Source organism: Eleutherodactylus coqui, chromosome 1 (genome assembly GCF_035609145.1).
Source record: "Eleutherodactylus coqui strain aEleCoq1 chromosome 1, aEleCoq1.hap1, whole genome shotgun sequence".
NCBI lineage: Eukaryota > Metazoa > Chordata > Amphibia > Anura > Eleutherodactylidae > Eleutherodactylus > Eleutherodactylus coqui.
The window spans coordinates 445188970-445211211 of NC_089837.1; the positions used below are offsets into that span (position 1 = coordinate 445188970).

At 46.6% G+C, this 22242-nt stretch overlaps 1 protein-coding gene across 1 annotated transcript in view; it reads right to left on the minus strand.

The window, feature by feature from the left end:
- The window catches only part of RXFP2 (relaxin family peptide receptor 2), a 334755-nt gene that overhangs the window by 36383 nt on the left and 276130 nt on the right, over nt 1-22242 (minus strand). The window contains exons 8-9 of the mRNA XM_066583026.1: nt 5726-5797; nt 1980-2051 (exon numbers count right to left, since the gene is read on the minus strand). Coding sequence (XP_066439123.1) covers nt 1980-2051; nt 5726-5797 — 144 coding nt within the window. The remainder of the gene's footprint in view (nt 1-1979; nt 2052-5725; nt 5798-22242) is intronic.

A 22242-nucleotide genomic window follows, 5' to 3' on the forward strand; every position in this document is an offset into this window, starting at 1 on the left:
GTGGCGGCGTACTTGCGCTCGCGCTCAAACAGTGGCGCTAGCGACGTCTGGACGCTGCGCTTAGAGACATTGCTGGATGGGGCCGAGGACAGCGGAGGTGAGGGTGTGAGTGCAGGCCAGGAGACGGTAGTGCCTGTGCCCTGAGAGGGGGGTTGGATCTCAGTGGCAGGTTGGGGCACAGGGGGAGAGGCAGTGGTGCAAACCGGAGGCGGTGAACGGCCTTCGTCCCACCTTGTGCGGTGCTTGGCCATCATATGCCTGCGCATGCTGGTAGTGGTGCCTCCCCAGCTGATCTTGGTGTGAGAAAGGTTGCACACCACTGTTCGTCGGTCGTCAGGCGTCTCTGTGAAAAACTGCCACACTGTAGAGCACCTTGACCTCTGCAGGGTGGCATGGCGCGAGGGGGCGCTTTGGGCAACAGTTGGTGGATTATTCGGTCAGGCCCTGCCTCTACCCCTGTCCACCGCAATGGTTCGGCCTGTGCCCACACCCTGACTTGGGCCTCCGCGTCCTCGGCCGCGTCCACGTCCTCTAGGCCTACCCCTACCCCTCAGCATGCTGTATTACCAGTAATGCAGAAACAGAACGCTGTAATTAAATGTGCCGCTTATTGGCCTGTGGTTGGAGGCTGACTTCGCTTACGGAACGCCAGGAAATAATTTGGCGCAAGCCTGCTGTAACACTTAGCTGGCTGCGTATGATTTTGTAGAACTACTACACCCAGCACAGACAGACCCAGAACACTGAGCACAGTCACAGGCAGGCCAAATAGATTTTTTGCCCCAAATTTTTTAGCAAAGGCCCACTGCCTATATTCAATCAATAACATGTCTTCTGTCCCTGCCTAAGTGCTTCTGGCCCTGGAGTATTACTGCAGGGCGCAATGCTCTGCACGGCCGATATACCAAAAAAAAAAAAAAGTGCAACACTGCAAAAAGCAGCCTCCACAGTACTGCACACCGTTAGATGTGGCCCTAAGAAGGACCGTTGGGGTTCTTGAAGCCTAAAATACTCCTAACGCTCTCCCTATAGCAGCTCCAACAAGATAGTACTGTCCCTGATCTCTGTCAGAATGCATCTGTGGCGAGCCGCGAGAGGGGCCGATTTTTATACTCGGGTGACACCTGATCTCGCCAGCCTCTCACTGCAGGGGGGTGGTATAGGGCTTGAACGTTGCAGGGGGAAGTTGTAATGCCTTCCCTGTCTTTCTATTGGCCTGAAAAGCGCGCTAACGTCTCAGAGATGAAAGTGAAAGTAACCCGAACATCGCATGGTACTCGTCTCGAGTAACGAGCATCTCGAACACGCTAATACTCGAACGAGTATTAAGCTCGGACGAGTACGTTCGCTCATCTCTAGTGTGGACTCTTATTTCTTTCATTGAGAGATCACCACGGAGGAAGAAACAGTGGTGTCATCCAAGGTAGTGACTGCATGTGTTTGTGCAGTAGTTTTGGAGAAACTTGCATTTAATTAGTAACAGACAGATACAAAACTAGTCCTACATATTCATGAGCTGCAGGCTGGGCATACCCACCTCGCCCTCCAGCCAATGATTGGCAGCTCTCTCTCTATGAGCACTAATAGGCAGACAGCAGTCAGTCATTGGCTGGAGGGCGAGGTGGGTATAGCTAGCCTGCAGCTCATGATATCTATGACTACTTTAAAGTAGTCCTCTATGCATTTGCTGCTACTGATAAAGGAAAGTTTCTCAAAAACTATTGCACAAATACACACAGCAGACCTATCACAGTCATCAGTGTCACCGTCACTAGCTTGTGCTGCCCTCAGAAAGGGGTACAAAAAGATGCAGACAGAACTTAAAGGGATTCAGTCACCATTAGGGTTAACATTTGTAAGGAAGCAATGAATTCTATTGAATTATATTTTTATCAACTACTATTGAAAAAACATAAAACAGTATATATCTTTATCAAATAACACATTTTAGCATATATTAGAACTGGATTATAACTTACATCCAGTTAATGCATGGCATCTGGGCACATAACTTTTGAGGAAGAGCTTCTAGCGAGTTATTTATCATCGACCTAGAAAAATGAAACAATCCATCTAGAAAATCAATATTAGCATATTCCATAAAATCAACATAATTTGACAGAACAATAGGTGGATTTACTAATACTGTCTAGTAATTAGACAGCGCAAATTTAGTCTTAAAATATGCCAATTTTTTTACAGTGACTTCACTGACAAATCTGGCTTATGTTGAGACTGTCTAGGCTAACTTTATATGGCCTAGTAGTTGGCTTACTTTATGCTAGACTTTGCAATAACATTTTGGCATGATATTACATTTAGACCATGCCACTTTTCCATGAAGACGTCCCTCTTTTTTGAATGCAACACAAAAGTGTCTGAAAGCGTCATAATAAATGTAGTACAAAAAATGTAAGACTGTTTTCTGTTGTACTTTTCACCAGAAAAATGGCACAATTGCAATAGTAAATCTGCCCTGGTAGTTCACTGGTTGGATTCAATCTAATATTTTCACTGCAAATGAACTCTATGGGGCTTATTTAGTCAGATGGGCGTTTCACACGTTGGTCAAAGTAAAGCATGTGAGTGGCTATGGGTGACAAATATATCAAGAGGCACAAGCCGCTTAATAAATTTGCTTTATTTGGCAGTATTTCCATGCGCCAGATGAGAATCTACAGTAACTCCAAACTGGAGTAGATTTTTTGGGGGTATAGGCCCTAAAAGTCACATTTATACTATGTGTGCCAAAACTGTAAATTTTCGGCCCCGAATTCAGGTGTCAAAGGAAAAATAAAGAAAGCCCAATGGGAGAGAAGGTATTTTCTGAATGCTCTCTTTAATTTCTATGTCAATATCTTCTTTATATTTCCATCACAATATATAGTATACATCGTTTACAGTGCTGTAGACAATGTGGACACTATGCAAATAACAGGGGATAGAAGACAAATAGGAGGATGTTTAGTAGGATCGCTAGAGTATATATTAAAGGAGTGTTCTGGTTTCAATAAATGAAGTCTATTTTTTGTATAAAAGAGCCTGTCATGAGAGTATGAAGTCCCCAACTTACAAAGGGCAATTTTTAACTTTAAATACGATGAATTTCCCCCAAAAATGTAGATTAAAATGGTGCTGAGAATGGGTAGAATAGTCACTGCGATGGAGGGGAACATTAAAACTTATCAGAATGACCATTTTCGATGTATAATTTTTTTTTCATTTCTGTCTTATTCAAAAACGTGTATGACGTCTTCTACATAATGTTATTGCTCTCAGTAAGACAAACAAAATAATCTTGTAGCTATACTACCTCTTAGTGGCTAACAAAATGATAACAGTTCGTTCAAGCTTTCAAAGCTACTTAGGCTTCTTCATCAGAATGTAAAAGTACCAGTCTATTGAAAAGACCTAATAGTGCAAGCTTTTGAGGTTACTTAATGTTTTATTTGTTACGGCCCATTTACACGCAACGATTATCGCTCAAAGATTGCTCAAAAGCCATCATTCAAGTGATAATCGTTGTGCGTAAATGTTCCCATCTTTCACTCTTCGGCTGAACAATGATTTTTAGGTGAGCATAAAATACATCTTTTAGCTAGAGTGGAGATAACTGTTAGGTTGTACATCTGGGACCTGTTGCTCTATAGGCTTCCTGGTACACACCTTCACAGGTAAGGGTTAATTGAGCTGGCTGGGTGTGGTATTCTCTGCCAGACAATCCCCTTTAGTCTTAGCATATAAAAACCAGCATCTCTCAGTAGTTGATGCTGGTCATTTTACTACTTGGATATCACGGTCTTGAGCCCACTTAGAGCTGTGTTTGCATGTCTGTCTGTTAGTGTCTCTCTGCTTCTCTAAGGATGGTTTGGACACCTGTAGTCCTTGTCTGTAGCATATGCAGAACCCCTCTTCCCTTCCACTGACAGGTGCAGCCTCCAGATGTCTTATGTCTGTTTGTGTGTCAGATGGTTGAGGTCTGACTAAGTTGCCTATGTCAGCATGGTGGCTGACTGTCTATCCCCCTGGTATGAGGACACTTAGACTTGCTGTGGTATTTCACCTCTTTACATGTGAGCTCTGGGTGGGGTTCCTGTTATAAGCACTATCTGTTGTATGTTTGGTGTGAACAGCGACATGTTTGATATGTCTGTGCTGGTTGCCAGACATGTTCCGTATGTCAAGTCCTGTTCTGTGTTCGGTGTGTCAGTACAGTGTCATGTCCAGTGTGTCTGTTTAGTTCATCTCTCCAGCTCCCTGATCAGGGATAGCCAGGTCACTAGAAGAAGACAGTGGGGCCTGCATTTACTGAGGCGATGACTCCATTTTTAGGCGATGGACCCCCTCTTTCCCTGATCAGTTAGGGACAACTGTCCATTCAGTTTCTTGGAGAGCTGTAATTGGTCTGTGCAAGTACTATATGTGTGTGTGTTTGTGGTTTTAATGGGCATGTTTGCGTCCCACCTGTGGAGTGACACTTTAGCGCGCTTAGCAGACATAACAATAACACAGACCGCATGCTGTGTTTGTTGTCTATGGTGCTGTATTCTCAACAGGAGCGCTGATTACATTGTATTCAGCTTGCAGCCCCACAGCAGAACAAAGGAGTTGAATGCAGAGAATAGACTACCTGCTCTTCTCTGCATACAGCTGCTGGGGGCTCATTTACATGCAAATGAAGGTGATGAGCTGCTAATGGCCATTAGTGTTTACTAGTAGTTTATGCAAAACAATCACTCAAAACCTATCTTTTGAATGATTATTTTTTTGTGTAAATGGACCTTAGCCATTGAATGTTATCATATCTACAAGATTACTTTGTTTCTCTTACTGAGAGTAATCACATTTTGCTCTACTGGCTAAAACAATAGCTCCTACATACAACCTCAATGACAACTAGGATCCACTCTTCTATATTTACATATGTATCTTATCCATCCGGACAATCAGATCCAAATAAACAGTGACAACCCTCAGCCCTGAAAAAGTAATATCTATTACAAAGTATCGGACATGGTGACCTCCGTGAGTTGCAATACAAGTGCAGGAACCCAATGTTTCACAATAGGAAAAAAAAGTTGCAAGTGACCAAGTGATCACTGAGAAAAATCTGACCTGGTGGGATTTCTTGAAATGATTGCAAGGAGTTGCTATTTTTCCCCAAACTGTAACAATAAGGCCATGGCATAGTAAGGCTGGGTTCACACAGGGCGGATTTGCCGCGGTTTGCCGTTGCATATCCGCACTGCGGCATAACCGCTGCGTTTGCAGTGCAATGCAGCACAAATGAGTTTTGGCAAAAAGCTGTTCTCACAGGACGGATTTTTTCCGCACTGCCGAAATGCAACTGCGGCGCTGTTTTTCAAGATACAGCATGTCCATTCTTCTGTCTTTTCCGCAGCGCTTTTTTGCCAATAGACTTCTATGGATGCAGCAAAATCTGCACCAAAATACGTGGCAAAAAATAAAAAAGCGCTGCAGAAAAAAACGCTTGTGGATTTTTCCGTAGGAAAATCCGCAAGCCAAAAATAACCTTTGAAGCGGTTTTGCCGCAGAAGCAGTTCTTCTGCGGCAAAACCACAACGGAAAAACCGTGGCAAAACTGCAGCAAATCCGCCCTGTGTGAACCCAGCCCAATGGTTAGAATTTACTACGACTTTCAGGGAACCCCACGTTGCAGCAGAACGTTCATCTCATTTTCTCCAATAACAGACATAATACTTACAGGAAAAACAGCGACTGCAGTCCAGTGAACAGGTCTTGTGTAATTTGTACAATGGGATTTTCATCTAAAATCCTGCAGATACATGTAGGGGTATACAGGAAAATAGTGGTTAATGTGCAGACAGCAAAGGGATGTGAAGAATTCTTTACTATGTGACAACAGAGAAGGTAATAATTTTGCTTTTACTGTTATAATGAAACCTACATAAGCAACAAAAAGTTCTTGGTGATCTTGGTGATTTACACTATTAAAAGCATTTATCTTCTTAACCCCTTAGTGACAAGCCTATATTGCGTCTTAAGACCAAGAAATTTTCATTATTGCCATAACTCGTTGACATAGTCATATGAGGGCTTGTTTTTTTTCAGACAAGTGGTATATTTTAGTGGCACCACTTTGGGGTACATATAATGGGTTGTATAACTTTTATTACATTTTATTTTTGGGGGGAAATGTTGCCATTGTTTTGGAGCTTTGTTTTTACAGTGTCCACCATTCAGCAAAAATGATCTGCATCAGCACAATTAGGGCTTATTCAGACTATCGTATATCGGTCAGGATTTCACGCCCACCGATATACGCTACCCCTCTCTACGAGGGGAGGAGGCGGGACGGACCGGGAGCTACTGCACTGAGCTCCCGCCCCCTCTCTACTTCTCATCACTGTTTGCAATGGGAGGGGCGGTACGGAGGCAGAACTTAGCTCTGCCCCGTCCCGCCTCCCACTGAAAACAGTATCGAGGGATGGAGTGGGGGCTCCCCACCTCCTCACCCTGCAGAGAGGGGCGTCGTCTATATGATCGTCTGAATAAGCCCTTACTGAAATACAAAGTTTATATGGATTTTTTAATTTTTTACTTCTTTTGCACAATAAAAACATGTTGTTAAGGAAAACCAACTGAATCTGCCTCACTGCATTCTAAGACTCATAGCATTATTATTTATACAGCAACGGAGCTCCGTGAGGTCTTGTTTTCGGCAGGAAGAGTTGGAGTTTTTATTGGTACCATTTTGAGATACATATGACTTTTAGATTGCTTTTTATTGTTTTTTTGTGAGATAAATAAAACACACATAGCAATTCTGGCATTACTTTTTAAAATTTTGGCATTCACCATGCGCAATGAATAACAAAATATTTTTATCGTCTGGGTTGTTACAAACACAGTAATACCTATTATTTGTTGCTTTTTAAAACATTTTTATGGTATGTTATCTAATTAAAACGAGTGGGGGAAAATGCATCTTTTTTAACTTGATATTTTTTTTGCCGTTAAATTAAACTTTATTGAATTATTTTTTTACATTATTTTTTTGTCCCTTAAAGGGACTTGAAGGTGAGATTGTTCGATTGCTAGGATAGTACACAGCATTACTTGTGTGTGATCCTACTCACAATTTATTGTAAACTGCACTTATCCTAATCTCTGACACATGTGCAGAACATAGACAACCAATAGCAAAGATGGACACCAAAAATGCCAGTGCCCCTGTGCATGCCCCAACCCATCCTACGTAAATAGATAATACTGCAGGTCTAGTGACTGCCTCTTCATCAGCTGACATGAAAAGTCATACCACTGCTGACTGCAAGAAATGATGGACCCCATGTCTATAGAATCATCCACGCATGCATCAACTTCTGGTGCATTCAATAAGATTGTTGTCTAATTATAAGAGGAAGGCAATGCGCCACTCTGCACCTTACAGTTCAGCGGCCCAGTGGTCATGCTAGGTCCTATTCCCCCTATCAATACAAGGAGTGGGGAGTAGAGAATACCTGGATCTTGGCTATGCACTATAAATAGGTGCACTGCACCCATAAGAGGTGCACCGAAAATCCCTCTTTCTTGCCCAAATACAGTACTCGAGAAAGTTCTTGGTGCTTCCAGCGCTATATAAAAGGACTGATCTGCTGCACCTCTGGGGAGACGTCGCAGAGACTTTAATGGGAGCAGGATGATCGAGAGGATGGCTGGGAGTGATAGCCTGCAGAGCAACTGCAAGACAGTAGGCTGAGCAGCAGTAACTGCTACAGGGACGTTGGGACCCCTGACTGCATTACTGGACACTGCCTGGAGCCACCAAGGGACCACAACAGAGTCCCAAAGCCTGCAGAGGAGCTGTCAATTAGGGAACAATGATTTGCAATGGAGATTTCGGTACTGGGATATAGAGCCAACGGATCAAAACCCACAGGAGAACACAGAGGAGTACCTCAGCATCGGGTTGTAAGTGAGGCTGGCTTTATTAAAGGACAGACTGTGTGCACACCATCAGTGACTTGTCAGTTATCCTGCAGTCCTGCTGTGCATTAGAGAGGCTTGGGTACTAGTTGTTTGGACATACCCAGAATATGATGGCTAGGCATGGATTAATTCTGGAGCTTCAACTGGGTTCAGGCTCGAACCCTTACATACCATTAGAATTAAAGTGTGCTGTTTCTGTACACTGCGAGACACAGAGGACTGCTCTATTATAACGGATTGAGCTGCGGTGGCATCAGTCTCTACCAATTGTGAGATATTGTTCTTTTATAGTGTGCCTGTAGCAACATTGTCAAGCATTACCTAGCCATAATCAGAATTGCATAACAGTCCTGTGAAAGTACACTTGTTTCCTAAATTGCATAATGTTCTCTTACAATTTATTTGTTTAAAATAAAATTTCCTATTGTTTTTTTGCAACTTTGTCATCTCCTTTGTGTGGCGCATGGAGTGTTAAGGTCCTGCAGTCCTAAGCTCTCGCTCATGACCTGAACGTTGCGAGTTCCCGCATGGTTCAGGTAGCTGGCTCAAGGTTGACTCAGCCTTCAATCCTTCCGAGGTGGGTAAAATGAGAACCCAGTTTGCTGGGGGGTAATAAATAAATTACCTGAAAGCGCTGCGGAATAAGTTGGCGTTATACAAATAAAAAGTCCCTTTATCCTGGAAGCTGTGTTGCATACCATCACCATAAACTGCAAATGCGTGGACATCTGCCACCTATGCAGAACCTCAGTGTGGTCCCAATACCACAGAACAGCGAGCAGGCATAGGACAAGGTAGTGATTGATCAAGAATAGAGATGAGCGAACGTGTTCTTCCAAGCTTGATATTCGTGCGAATATTAGGGTGTTCGGGATGTTCGTTATTCGTAACGAACACCATGCGGTGTTCTGGTTACTTTCACTTCCTTCCCTGAGACGTTAGCGCGCTTTTCTGGCCAATTGAAAGACAGGGAAGGCATTACAACTTCCCCCTGCAACGTTTAAGCCCTATACCACCCCCCTGCTGTGAGTGGCTGGCGAGATCAGGTGTTCGCCTAATATAAAAGTCGGCCCCTCCCGCGGTTCGCCTCAGATGCCGTGTGAGTTAGATGAGGGACAGTGCTGTTTGTACCGGAGCTGCTGTAGGGAAAGAATTGGCAGTTAGTGTAGGCTTCAAGACCCCCCAAAGGTCCTTATTAGGGCCACTGATAGCTGTGTGTTGGCTGCTTTTAGCAGTGGCAATTTTTTTTCCTCAAAATCGCCTCTGCAGAGCGTTGCACCCGGCATTAGGGACAGAAGTGCTGCATAGGCAGGGAGAGTGTTAGGAGTGAGTGTAGCCTTCAAGAACCTCAACGGTCCTTTCTAGGGCCATATTTATCCGTGTGCAGTACTGTCCAGGCTGCTGTTAGCTGTGCTGCATTTTTTTTTTGCTTCTCAAAATCGCCTCTGCAGAGCATTGCACCCTCCATTGATACTGCAGGGAAAGAATTGTATAGGCAGGGCCACAACACAGTTATTATTCATAGAATATACGCAGTACTGCCTTTTGGTGCAAAAAAACGGAAAATAATTCTATTTGTCCTGCCTCTGTCCGTCCTAAGGGCTGTGGACACGTGTCGGCTGCGTGTGCAACCTGTAAAAATCAGACGCACCCAGCTACGTTTTACTCCTGGCTTCGCCATTTGCTTTCCTTAATTGGGAAAAAAAATACCTGCTCTGCCACAGTTAATAACTCTGCTACCCTCACGTTCTGTGACACATTAGCAGGAAAACAGCACAGTTATTAAACTTCTCATGTTCATAGAATATACGCAGTGCTGCCTTTTGGTGCAAAAAAACGGAAAATAATTCTATTTGTCCTGCCTCTGTCCGTCCTAAGGGCGGTGGACACGTGTCGGCTGCGTGTGCAACCTGTAAAAATCAGACGCACCCAGCTACGTTTTACTCCTGGCTTCGCCATTTGCTTTCCTTAATTGGGAAAAAAAATACCTGCTCTGCCACAGTTAATAACTCTGCTACCCTCACGTTCTGTGACACATTAGCAGGAAAACAGCACAGTTATTAAACTTCTCATGTTCATAGAATATACGCAGTGCTGCCTTTTGGTGCAAAAAAACGGAAAATAATTCTATTTGTCCTGCCTCTGTCCGTCCTAAGGGCGGTGGACACGTGTCGGCTGCGTGTGCAACCTGTAAAAATCAGACGCACCCAGCTACGTTTTACTCCTGGCTTCGCCATTTGCTTTCCTTAATTGGGAAAAAAAATACCTGCTCTGCCACAGTTAATAACTCTGCTACCCTCACGTTCTGTGACACATTAGCAGGAAAACAGCACAGTTATTAAACTTAGATTATTCATTCACTAGAGGCAGTGGGGCCTTTCGTTTTCAAAAAAGGGAAAACATTATATTTGGCCTGCAGTCTTGCGCCAATTTATTAGCTGCCTGTGAAATCAAATCACTGGTAATACAGCATGCTGAGGGGTAGGGGTAGGCCTAGAGGACGTGGACGCGGCCGAGGACGCGGAGGGCCAAGTCAGGGTGTGGGCACAGGCCGAGCTCCTGATCCAGGTGTGTCGCAGCCGACTGCTGCGCGATTAGGAGAGAGGCACGTTTCTGGTGTCCCCACATTCATCGCCCAATTAATGGGTACACGCGGGAGACGGTTATTAGAAAATGAGCAGTGTGAGCAGGTCCTGTCCTGGATGGCAGAAAGTGCTTCGAGCAACCTATCGTCTACCGGCAGTTCTGCGCCGTCCACTGCTGCAAATCCGAATCCTCCGTCTGCTGCTCCTCCTTCCTCCCAGCCTCCTCACTCCACTACAATGACACCTGCTCAGGAGCGGGAACACTCCCAGGAACTGTTCTCGGGCCCCTGCTTAGATTGGGCAGCAGCGGTTCCTCTCCCACCAGAGGAGTTTATCGTCACTGATGCCCAACCATTCGAAAGTTCCCGGGGTCAGGGGGAAGAGGCTGGGGACTTCCGCCAACTGTCTCAACAACTTTCTGTGGGTGAGGACGATGACGATCAGACACAGTTGTCTTGCAGTGAGGTAGTAGTAAGGGCAGTAAGTCCGAGGGAGCAGCGCACAGAGGATTCGGAGGAAGAGCAGCAGGACGATGAGGTGACTGACCCCACCTGGTGTGCAACGCTTACTCAGGAGGACAGGTCTTCAGAGGGGGAGTCAAGGGCATCAGCAGGGCAGGTTGCAAGAGGCAGTGCGGTGGCCAGGGGTAGAGGCAGGGCCAGACCGAATAATCCACCAAGTGTTTCCCAAAGCGCCCCCTCGCGCCATGCCACCCTGCAGAGGTCGAGGTGCTCTAAGGTCTGGCAGTTTTTCACAGAGACGCCTGACGACCGACGAACAGTGGTGTGCAACCTTTGTCGCGCAAAGCTCAGCCGGGGAGCCAACACCAACAGCCTCACCACCACCACCATGCGCACACATATGATGGCCAAGCACCCCGCAAGGTGGGACGAAGGCCGTTCAGCGCCTCCGGTTTGCACCCCTGCCTCTCCCCCTGTGCCCCAACCTGCGACTGAGATGCAACCCCCCTCTCAGGACACAGGCACTACCGTCTCCTGGCCTGCACCCACACCCTCACCTCCGCTGTCCTCGGCCCCATCCAGCAGTGTAGTTCAGCGCACCGTCCAGCTGTCGCTTGCGCAACTCTTGGAGCGCAAGCGCAAGTACGCCGCCACGCACCCGCACGCTCAAACGTTAACCGTCCGCATAGCAAAATTCATCAGCCTTGAGATGCTGCCGTATAGGGTTGTGGAAACGGAGTCCTTCAAAAGTATCATGGAGGCGGCGGCCCCGCGCTACTCAGTTCCCAGTCGCCACTACTTTTCCCGATGTGCCGTCCCAGCCCTGCACGACCACGTCTCCCGCAACATTGTACGCGCCCTCACCAACGCGGTTACTGCCACGGTCCACTTAACTACGGACACGTGGACAAGCACAGGCGGGCAGGGCCACTACATCTCCCTGACGGCACATTGGGTGAATTTAGTGGAGGCTGGGACAGAGTCAGAGCCTGGGACCGCTCATGTCCTACCCACCCCCAGAATTGCGGGCCCCAGCTCGGTGGTGGTATCTGCAGAGGTGTATGCTTCCTCCACTAAAGCACCCTCCTCCTCCTCCTCCTCCTCCTCTGTCTCGCAATCAAGATGTGTTAGCAGCAGCATGTCGCCAGCAGTCGGTGTCGCGCGGTGTGGCAGCACAGCGGTGGGCAAGCGTCAGCAGGCCGTGCTGAAACTACTCAGCTTAGGCGATAAGAGGCACACGGCCAATGAACTGCTGCAGGGTCTGACACAGCAGACCGACCGCTGGCTTGCGCCGCTGAGCCTCCAACCGGGCATGGTCGTGTGTGACAACGGCCGTAACCTGGTGGCGGCTCTGCAGCTCGGCAGCCTCACGCACGCGCCATGCCTGGCCCACGTCTTTAATTTGGTGGTTCAGCGCTTTCTGAAAAGCTACCCACGCTTGTCAGACCTGCTCGTAAAGGCGCGCCGGCTCTGCGCACATTTCCGCAAGTCCCACATGGACGCTGCCACCCTGCGCACCCTGCAACATCACTTTAAGCTGCCAGTGCACCGACTGCTGTGCGACGTGCCCACACGGTGGAACTCTACGCTCCACATGTTGGCCAGGCTCTATGAACAACGTAGAGCTATAGTCGAATACCAACTCCAACATGGGCGGCGCAGTGGGAGTCAGCCTCCTCAATTCCTTTCAGAAGAGTGGGCCTGGTTGGCAGACATCTGCCATGTCCTTGGTAATTTTGAGGAGTCTACCCAGGTGGTGAGCGGCGATGCTACAATCATTAGCGTCACCATTCCTCTGCTATGCATCTTGAGAAATTCCCTGCAAACCATAAAGGCAGCTGCTTTGCGCTCGGAAACGGGGGCGGGGGAAGACAGTATGCCGCTGGATAGTCAGGGCACCCTCCTGTCTATTTCTCAGCGCGTACAGGAGGAGGAGGAGGAGCATGAGGAGGATGAGGAGGAGGGGGAAGAGACAGCTTGGGCCGCTGCTGACGGTACACCGGCTGATTGCCTGTCATCCTTTCAGCGTGTATGGCCTGAGGAGGAGGAGGAGGAGGAGGAGGAGGAGGATCCTGAAAGTGATCTTCCTAGTGAAGACAGCCATGTGTTGCGTACAGGTACCCTGGCACACATGGCTGACTTCATGTTAGGATGCCTTTCTCGTGACCCTCGCGTTGCACGCATTCTGGCCACGACGGATTACTGGGTGTACACACTGCTCGATCCACGGTATAAGGAAAACCTGCCCACTCTGATTCCCGAAGAGGAAAGGGGTTCGAGAGTGTTGCTATACCACAGGACCCTTGCCTGGGATGTGCGTAGATCGAGCAGCATGTACATCCCAGGCAGTGCAACAGTCTTTAAGGGCCTGGCCAGCTTTATGGCTCCCACCAAGACTGTGTCACCGCTCCCCAGTCACGGCTGAGTCGGCGGGAGCACTGTAAAAGGATGGTGAGGGAGTACGTAGCGGATCGCACGACCATCCTTGGTGACGCCTCTGCCCCCTACAACTACTGGGTGTCGAAGCTGGACACGTGGCCTGAACTAGCGCTGTATGCCCTGGAGGTGCTTGCTTGTCCTGCGGCTAGCATCTTGTCGGAGAGGGTGTTTAGTGCGGCTGGGGGAATCATCACAGATAAGCGTAGCCGCTTGTCAACCGACAGTGCCGACAGGCTAACACTCATCAAGATGAACAAAGCCTGGATTTCCCCAGACTTCTGTTCTCCACCAGCGGACAGCAGCGATACGTAAGCAATACGTAGGCTGCACCCGCGGATGGAAGCTACGTTCTCTCTCACCATCCAAAACGGGGACATTTCTGCTTCATCAATCTGTGTCTAATATTCCTCCTCCTCCTCCTGCTCCTCCTCCTGAAACCTCACGTAATCACGCTGAACGGGCAATTTTTCTTAGGGCCACAAGGCTCACTCAAATAATTTTTCTGAACAATTTTTATAAGTTTCAATGCGCTTAAAAGCGTTGGAACTTTGACTTGAACCAATTTTTCGTTACACTGGGCTGCCTCCAGGCCTAGTTACCACTTAAGCCACATTAACCAAAGCGATTAATGGGTTTCACCTGCCCTCTTGGCTGGCCATGGCCAATTTTTGGGATGTACATTAGTACTGTTGATACAGCAATTTTTGTGGGCCCTCGCCTACAGTGTAATCAAATTAATTTTTAGCCCACCTGCATTCCAGCTGACGTTACCTCAGCTGTGTTGGGCAATGCAATGGGATATTTTTGTGTACCGCCGGTGGGTTCCATGGAGCCACCCATGCTGTAGGTGCACACGGAGTTTTTAATACATGTGTCCACTTCTAAAGAACCCCAGTCTGACTGGGGCATGCAGTGTGGGCCGAAGCCCACCTGTATTACGCACGACATTACTACCTCAGCTGTGTTGGGCAATGCAATGGGATATTTCTATGTACCGCCGGTGGCTTCCTGGCACCCACCCAGGCAGTGGGTCCACAGGGAGTTTAACCTACATGTGTCCACTTCTAAAGAACCCCAGTCTGACTGGGGCATGCAGTGTGGGCCGAAGCCCACCTGCATTATGCACGACATTACTACCTCAGCTGTGTTGGGCAATGCAATGGGATATTTTTGTGTACCGCCGGTGGGTTCCAGGGAGCCACCCATGCTGTAGGTGCACACGGAGTTTTTAATACATCTGTACACTTCTAAAGAACCCCAGTCTGACTGGGGCATGCAGTGTGGGCCGAAGCCCACCTGTATTACGCACGACATTACTACCTCAGCTGTGTTGGGCAATGCAATGGGATATTTCTATGTACCGCCGATGGCTTCCTGGCACCCACCCAGGCAGTGGGTCCACAGGGAGTTTAACCTACATGTGTCCACTTCTAAAAAACCCCAGTCTGACTGGGGCATGCAGTGTGGGCCGAAGCCCACCTGCATTATGCACGACATTACTACCTCAGCTGTGTTGGGCAATGCAATGGGATATTTTTGTGTACCGCCGGTGGGTTCCAGGGAGCCACCCATGCTGTAGGTGCACACGGAGTTTTTAATACATGTGTCCACTTCTAAAGAACCCCAGTCTGACTGGGGCATGCAGTGTGGGCCGAAGCCCACCTGCATTAAGCACGACATTACTACCTCAGCTGTGTTGGGCAATGCAATGGGATATTTCTATGTACCGCCGGTGGCTTCCTGGCACCCACCCAGGCAGTGGGTCCACAGGGAGTGTAACCTACATGTGTCCACTTGTAAAGAACCCCGGTCAGACTGGGGCATGCAGTGTGGGCCGAAGCCCACCTGTATTACGCACGACATTACTACCTCAGCTGTGTTGGGCAATGCAATGGGATATTTCTATGTACCGCCGGTGGCTTCCTGGCACCCACCCAGGCAGTGGGTCCACAGGGAGTGTAACCTACATGTGTCCACTTGTAAAGAACCCCGGTCAGACTGGGGCATGCAGTGTGGGCCGAAGCCCACCTGTATTACGCACGACATTACTACCTCAGCTGTGTTGGGCAATGCAATGGGATATTTCTATGTACCGCCGGTGGCTTCCTGGCACCCACCCATGCTGTCGGTCCACAGGGACTTCACAATAGGGAGTTGTACCTGCCTGTGTCTATGAATTAAAAAGCCCGGTCTAACTGGGGCATGCAGACACCTTGACAGAATGAATAGTGTGTGGCACATAGGTTCCCCATTGCTATGCCTACGTGTGCAGCTCCTGATGGCGGTGGCACAGGATTCTATTTCTCATTGCTTCTGTACAGCATTGTGGGCTATCGCCCCGCCACTTTTAAAGAGGGTCGCTGCCTAGCCGTGCCAACTCTCTGCAGTGTGTGCCTGCGGTTCCTCCTCATGGCAGACGCACTTCTAAATAGACATGAGTGTGGCGTGGCATGAGGGCAGCTGAAGGCTGCGCAGGGACACTTTGGTGTGCGCTGTGGGGGGGAGGGGGGGCGGTTGGTCAGCATGTAACCCAGGAGAAGTGGCAGCGGAGTGTCATCCAGGCAGTGATTGTGCTTTGTTGTAGCTAGTGTGGTGCTTAGCAAAGGTATGCCATGCTAATGAGGGCTTTTCAGAAGTAAAAGTTGTTGGGAGGGGGGGGGGGCACTCTTGCCGCTATTGTGGCTTAATAGTGGGACCTGTGAACTTGAGATGCAGCCCAACATGTAGCCCCTCGCCTGCCCTATCCGTTGCTGTGTCGTTCCCATCACTTTCTTGAATTGCCCAGATTTTCACACATGAAAACCTTAGCGAGCATCGGCGAAATACAAAAATGCTCTGGTCGCCCATTGACTTCAATGGGGTTCGTTGTTCGAAACGAACCCTCGAGCATCGCGGGAAGTTCGTTCCGAATAACGAGCACCCGAACATTTTGGTGTTCGCTCATCTCTAATCAAGAACACTAAATCATGAGTTTGAGACCACCAAAGAAACAGCAAAATTTTCATATAATTGTAACTGTGTATCAGTGACAAATCTACCAAGCAGAAGAAAAGGACAAAGAAATCAAATCACGCTAAAAAAGAAAGAATATCCATCACACTGGTAGGAGAATATAAAAACACAATGGGAGAGGAGACAAGGGCCATTTATAGGGTTGGTTTCAAGATTTAACTCTTTCGTGTCACCTACTGAAAGCACACGATAGGGGCCCAATATGTATGTATGACCTCATATATATGTGCTGCTGTGCAGGAGGTCCAGGAAATCACAATTTGTCAATGCTATTTGCATGTGATTTGCTGAGCAGCAATATGAAAGCAAAGTTGGAAGAAAATAATTAAGAAAAATGTTTTCTCTAACAGGTATCGTTTCCATAGCTGTGGTGATGCTTATATTGTATATCACTGATCATTATCAGCCTCATACATTATGTGATTGTGATAAAAGGTCAGGGACATCTGGATTAAAGGGATTGTACTTCTAGCTCCATTGTTGCAGTTATCTCAGTGCAGCCAGGTGTCTTGATGAAGCAGGGCAGAACATCCTGTACTGCATATCCTTTGGATTTAGGCTTCACACGAATGCTCTGCATCCATTTGTGGAATGACTAGCTTGGCTAGATAAGAACGGCTGCTCTCCCGTCCCTGGCTGTGTCTTGATAAAATGTACAATACTTTTATGTTCCTTTATTTTTCCTAAATTGCAGACTTTTTCAAACTCTTTAATCAGGCCATAATTAGGGCTCTTGCACACTCGTGTTTTTCTCGTGTGTTTATTTCCCATGATTTTGCTGCCTTTTTTAACATTTTCTAATGTTAACCCTTTGCAATCCAATTTTGGATTCAGGGTTTCCTAGGAGGCTTTCTCTTTCTGCCAATATACAATGGCGCCATCTGCTGGCTAGAGCCAGTACTGCGGTATGGGACATGCCGCAGAGGCCCCAAATCATAGAGCAGCCAGTAATTTACAGCAGGAATACCCTGCCGGACGTCTTCCAAAATCGGAGCTGTACAGCCTTAAATCAGAATGTCTTTAGACGTCAGACAGTGGATTGGAAAGGGTTAAACATGCATTGCACAAAAATCGCAATGCGTTTTTAACATTGGAAAGTTCTGTTGACTTTTGCATTTAAAAAACGCAGCAAAATCACATTAAAAAAACACGCAAGAAAAACGCAAGTGTGCTGGAGCCCTCAGGCTTCATTCAGACAGGCGTGTATTAAATTCAATGAATGGCTGAGCGCTGCCTGTGACCAATGACCTATGGTGCACACATGTTAACGCAGGATAACCAGTGCTGTGCTTTTAGGCTAGTTTCACATGGGTGATCACGATTTTACCATGAGAAATTTGCGCCAAAGATTCGGGTGCCGCTGCGGCTGACAGGTGAGTCGCAGCGGGGAGCAGGGGAGAGCGGGCGGGAGAGAAAGATCTTACCTCCGTTCCTCCCCGCTCTCCCCTGCAGCTCCCCGCTCCGTGCCGGCACCCGAATCTACAGGGACGAGCACAGCGATACTCGGATAAAGCCAATTACTCGAGCGAGTAGTGCTTATCCGAGTACGCTCGCTCATCTCTAAAATTACACATTGCAGAAAGATAGAGCATGATATGATTTTTTTTGTTCTCATTTTTTTTGTTCTCATAAGCCCTTCCCTGAAAAGCCTTTTAAAATAGTAAAAAAAATAAAAAAAATAGGTACTCACCTCCCTTCAGCTGCCGGGGCACAGCCGCGTCTTCTCCTGCTGTCCCCTGCACTGTGTTGCTGAACTGCTGATCTATCACCAGCCGGGGATTTAAAATCCCCGCCTGCTGAAAGAGCTGAATGTAATTGGCTGAGGTGCTCAGCCAATCACAGGCAGCTCTCACCTGTCATTCATTCGGTAAAGTCCTTCCTTGAAAAGGAATGTAAAGTCCTTCCTTGAAAAGGAATGCAGGGAGCCAGCAGGCCATTGTTTTTAATGGAGCCGCCGGCAGCAGCCTCGGCTCCATTGAAAACAATGCGTGCATTCCCTATGGTGCACGCATGTCCTATCTTCGCAGGCACGCACCTGCAAAGTACGGACATGTGCGCACACCATAGGGAATGCAGTGTTGTAAATACAATCGTGTTTTTGTGCGTGCGTATGCACGCACCAAAACACGCTCGTCTGAACGCACCCTAAGGGTGCCTACCCACTTGCGTTGCCGATTTTCGCTCGTGAAAAACGTGGCATTTTCGCGCGTTTCTTGCGCGTTTTCCACGGTGTTTTTTGCACGTTTTTCGCGGCGTTTTTTGCAGCCCTCCATTGACAATCATGGGTGCATTAAGAGAAAAATAAGGAGACATATGCAACTGACAGTTCCTATGTGAAAAAACCCCACGAAACGGAAAAAAACCCCAGATGGACAAGAACACATTCTATACTAATTGCTCTTGAGAAAAAACGCGAAACATCACAGGAAAAAAAATCGCAAGTGGGTAGGCACCCTTAGGCTTACTATCTGTCAGGTTCTCCTGTTATATCCAGGCCGCTTTCAGCAAAGCGTATTTTTACTCCGTATTTAGTCTCTGTTTTGCAGCCTGTAATATGGAGCCAATGTAAATCTACGTATCTATTTACATGACTGTACTTTTATGGCTGTGTTTTAAAAACACAGTTTGCGCTTCTCTAGTCGGTTTCTGCTCCCATATTTGCATTCACTAGCGTTAATTTCTATGGGGAAAATAAGAATACGTATTGACCAATTGGAAAATGACAGGCAAATATAGATCAAATATTTATGAAATACTGATGAAATACAGTTGCAATGTCATTTCTAATATGTCTGTATTGCCATACTTTATTACGGACATGCTAGAATGCGGTCATGTGAAAGTGGACAACAGGAAAAGCTCATTCACATGGGCTTATGCATGCGATGCTGTAAGTCTCACGCAACGTTGTACATATTACAGCCCATACGCTCTGGCAGCAGAGAAGCGGCAGAGACCACGGACGGGCTGTGATTGGCACTGCGCATGCCCAGGAATCTGACGTCATGGACATCGATACACAGGTGTCAATGGAACAATGAAATTCCATTGGCTTTCATTGCCTTAATTCACCGCGTGTTACGCATGGGAAATACACAGCGTAAAACCCAGTAACAATAAATCACATTGCATAAATGAGCCCTAAGTGAGAGAATGAGCCATTTTCTCTTCTCACATAGTACTTTTTATTGTTGCATTTTTTAATTTAGGCTTGTAAAAAACGCCCCAGCAGGTAGTGTATTATATGTGAGTAGAAAATCCCAGCTGCTCTCTGGGGTCCAGTATTGCAGCCATTCTTTTCACTTCAAGGGAATGCAGCTGTTATACCAGATACAACCATGGACAGGTGTGGTGCTGTTTCTGGAGGAAATGATTCAGGTTTTTCTAGTCCCAGAGTAGAGTTCGTACAGTCTTCTTCTTGTGTGGATGTTTGCTGGATACCCTGTTTTTTCACATACTCCAAAAAAATGTGTATAACTGTACAGGGCAAATTATTTTGTGAGTCCCATTGAGGGTAGGGGATTGATGTGGCTAATTGCAATATATGCATAAAGTTGCAGAATATGTCGTCACTCCACATGTATCCCCACAAAACGTATCGCACAAAAATTGCAAGTTTGTGCTTCGCGGTTTTTGTGTGATGCATTTTTAACATTAGAAAGTCCTATTACCCTTTGCGTTATAAAGACGCAGCGATATCCTGACCGAAAGCCCCCTCCTAGGGCTTATTCACACGACCGTATATCTGCCGCCGTTTTCAAGGCCAGCTGATATTCGCTACGATCTGATGCATTGTATTCCAATGCATCAGATCACAAAGGCGTATTCCCGTGGCATAAAAGCACAGAGCCAAGCCAATATAGCGCCAGGCAGCAAAAATAGTCCTGGAACTATCTTTCTGCCCGGAATATGTCAGCCGCTGCATATATCCTCCAAATTAATATAGTAATGATCCTGCTGTATCCATCCTGCGGCTCCATTAATTTCAATGCGATGGCTGCAGTTGAAGTACTCGGCTATATCTGGGGTTGTTGAATATGTGGTGAAGATCGGGTGTTGGGTGTTGGAGGAAGTCCATTAAAGAACAATTCCATATTAAAGGGGTTCTCCGAGGCTTTTACTATTGATGTCGTAGCCTCATGACAGGTCATCAGTAGTTGATTTATGAGGGTTCACCTCTTGGGATACTTGCCAATCAGCTGTTTGCTCGGCTGTCATCAGTGGTGGAAGCAAATAGTGCTGTCAACATTGCAGTGGCCCAGGTTGGTACTGCAGGTACAGCTACCATTGAATTAAACGTTGCAATAGAGACAGAGCTATCTGCTTCCTGGGCTGTCCACACTGATAGCTGAAAGGCAGGGATCCTAAGAAGCAGATGCCCGCTGTTTAACTATTGATTGAGGATGAGTCATCAGTAGTAAAGGTCTTGGACAACCACTTTAAGGTAATTCTTAAAGGGGTTTTCCCTGACTTAAAATTGCTTCACAATTACTCTGTCATTCCTGTTTGCTACTGACCAGAACATGTGACTGCTGCAGCCAATTACTGGCCACAGCATTGACCTTCTGTAACCAATGATTGTTCACATGTTCTGGTCAGCAGCAACCAGGAAGGACAGAGTGATTGTGAAACAATTTTAAAGTCATGGTAAACCCCTTTAAGCTGCTTACAATTTTAGGGGTAGGTATGAAACCTTGCTCCAGAATCAATGCCAATCTTGGTAGAAAGTTTTGGTGGTAACAGCAGACACGTACACTATGCCAAACTTTTGTAAAATTAGGAAATTACAATTATAAAATAGGAACTTCTACTGTGAAAGTAAGTTTAGAAACGATTATTAGGCACTTAAGGCTGGATGGAAACATCGTTTGCTCTTCTTCAATGACACATCAATTTATACATTTTATATTTTACAGTATATTATACGCTACGTTGAAATTGAATTTTATGAGCAGTTAAGCTTCCTGCATACTAGTGATCGGTGATATAATGTGCGGTTATGGGTGTACTTAACAGAGAAAAGTGTAATTTATGCGATCGTTGCTTTTGTTCTTAAAGGTCTGCAGCATATTTAATGACAGATCAGACAGATAAAAGACTCATTAAAGGCAAATATTGTCTGCAGAGTATAATATTTGCAAGTACTTCTTCTACAAAAGAACCTCTGTCACTTGTGAATGAGGGGGACAATGAGGGAGATTTAACATAAATAACTGTGAAGCAAAAGTGGAGGATTTGGCATAGCAGCCAATCAGAGTTGAACTTTCATTTTCCAAAGGGCCTTTGAAAAATGAGAAATGGGATTCAATTGGTTAATATAGATAACTCCCCCTCTTTTCCGCAGATGTCAACCTGGGAGAGACCTTTACAGGGTAATATTTGAGGTTGTGGCAAATTGGGAGAGACCTTTCCAAAGATGATTGTTATATACAGTAAAAGGGCGGAGCTTAATATACTTTCACACAGAACCTTTATTATTAGCAAACTTCAGATCAATGCCCCTTATATTAAAATGAGATCAGGCAAAAAAAGTAATATTCAGTCCCCACACTAGTTCATATATTTAGACTCCTCATTCCTGGTTCTTGTTGAGCTCTTGGTACCCCATTGAGTCTTGACAGCTGTCCAACATGACGATGTTATGTGCACCTTCAAGCACTTCATCCTGATGCTGTATGAAGTCAGGACCCAGTGCAGCAACGCCCAGAACTGAACAAGAGACGATTGTGAGGGGGGTAAATATACAGACCACTATTTATTAGATTTTGCTA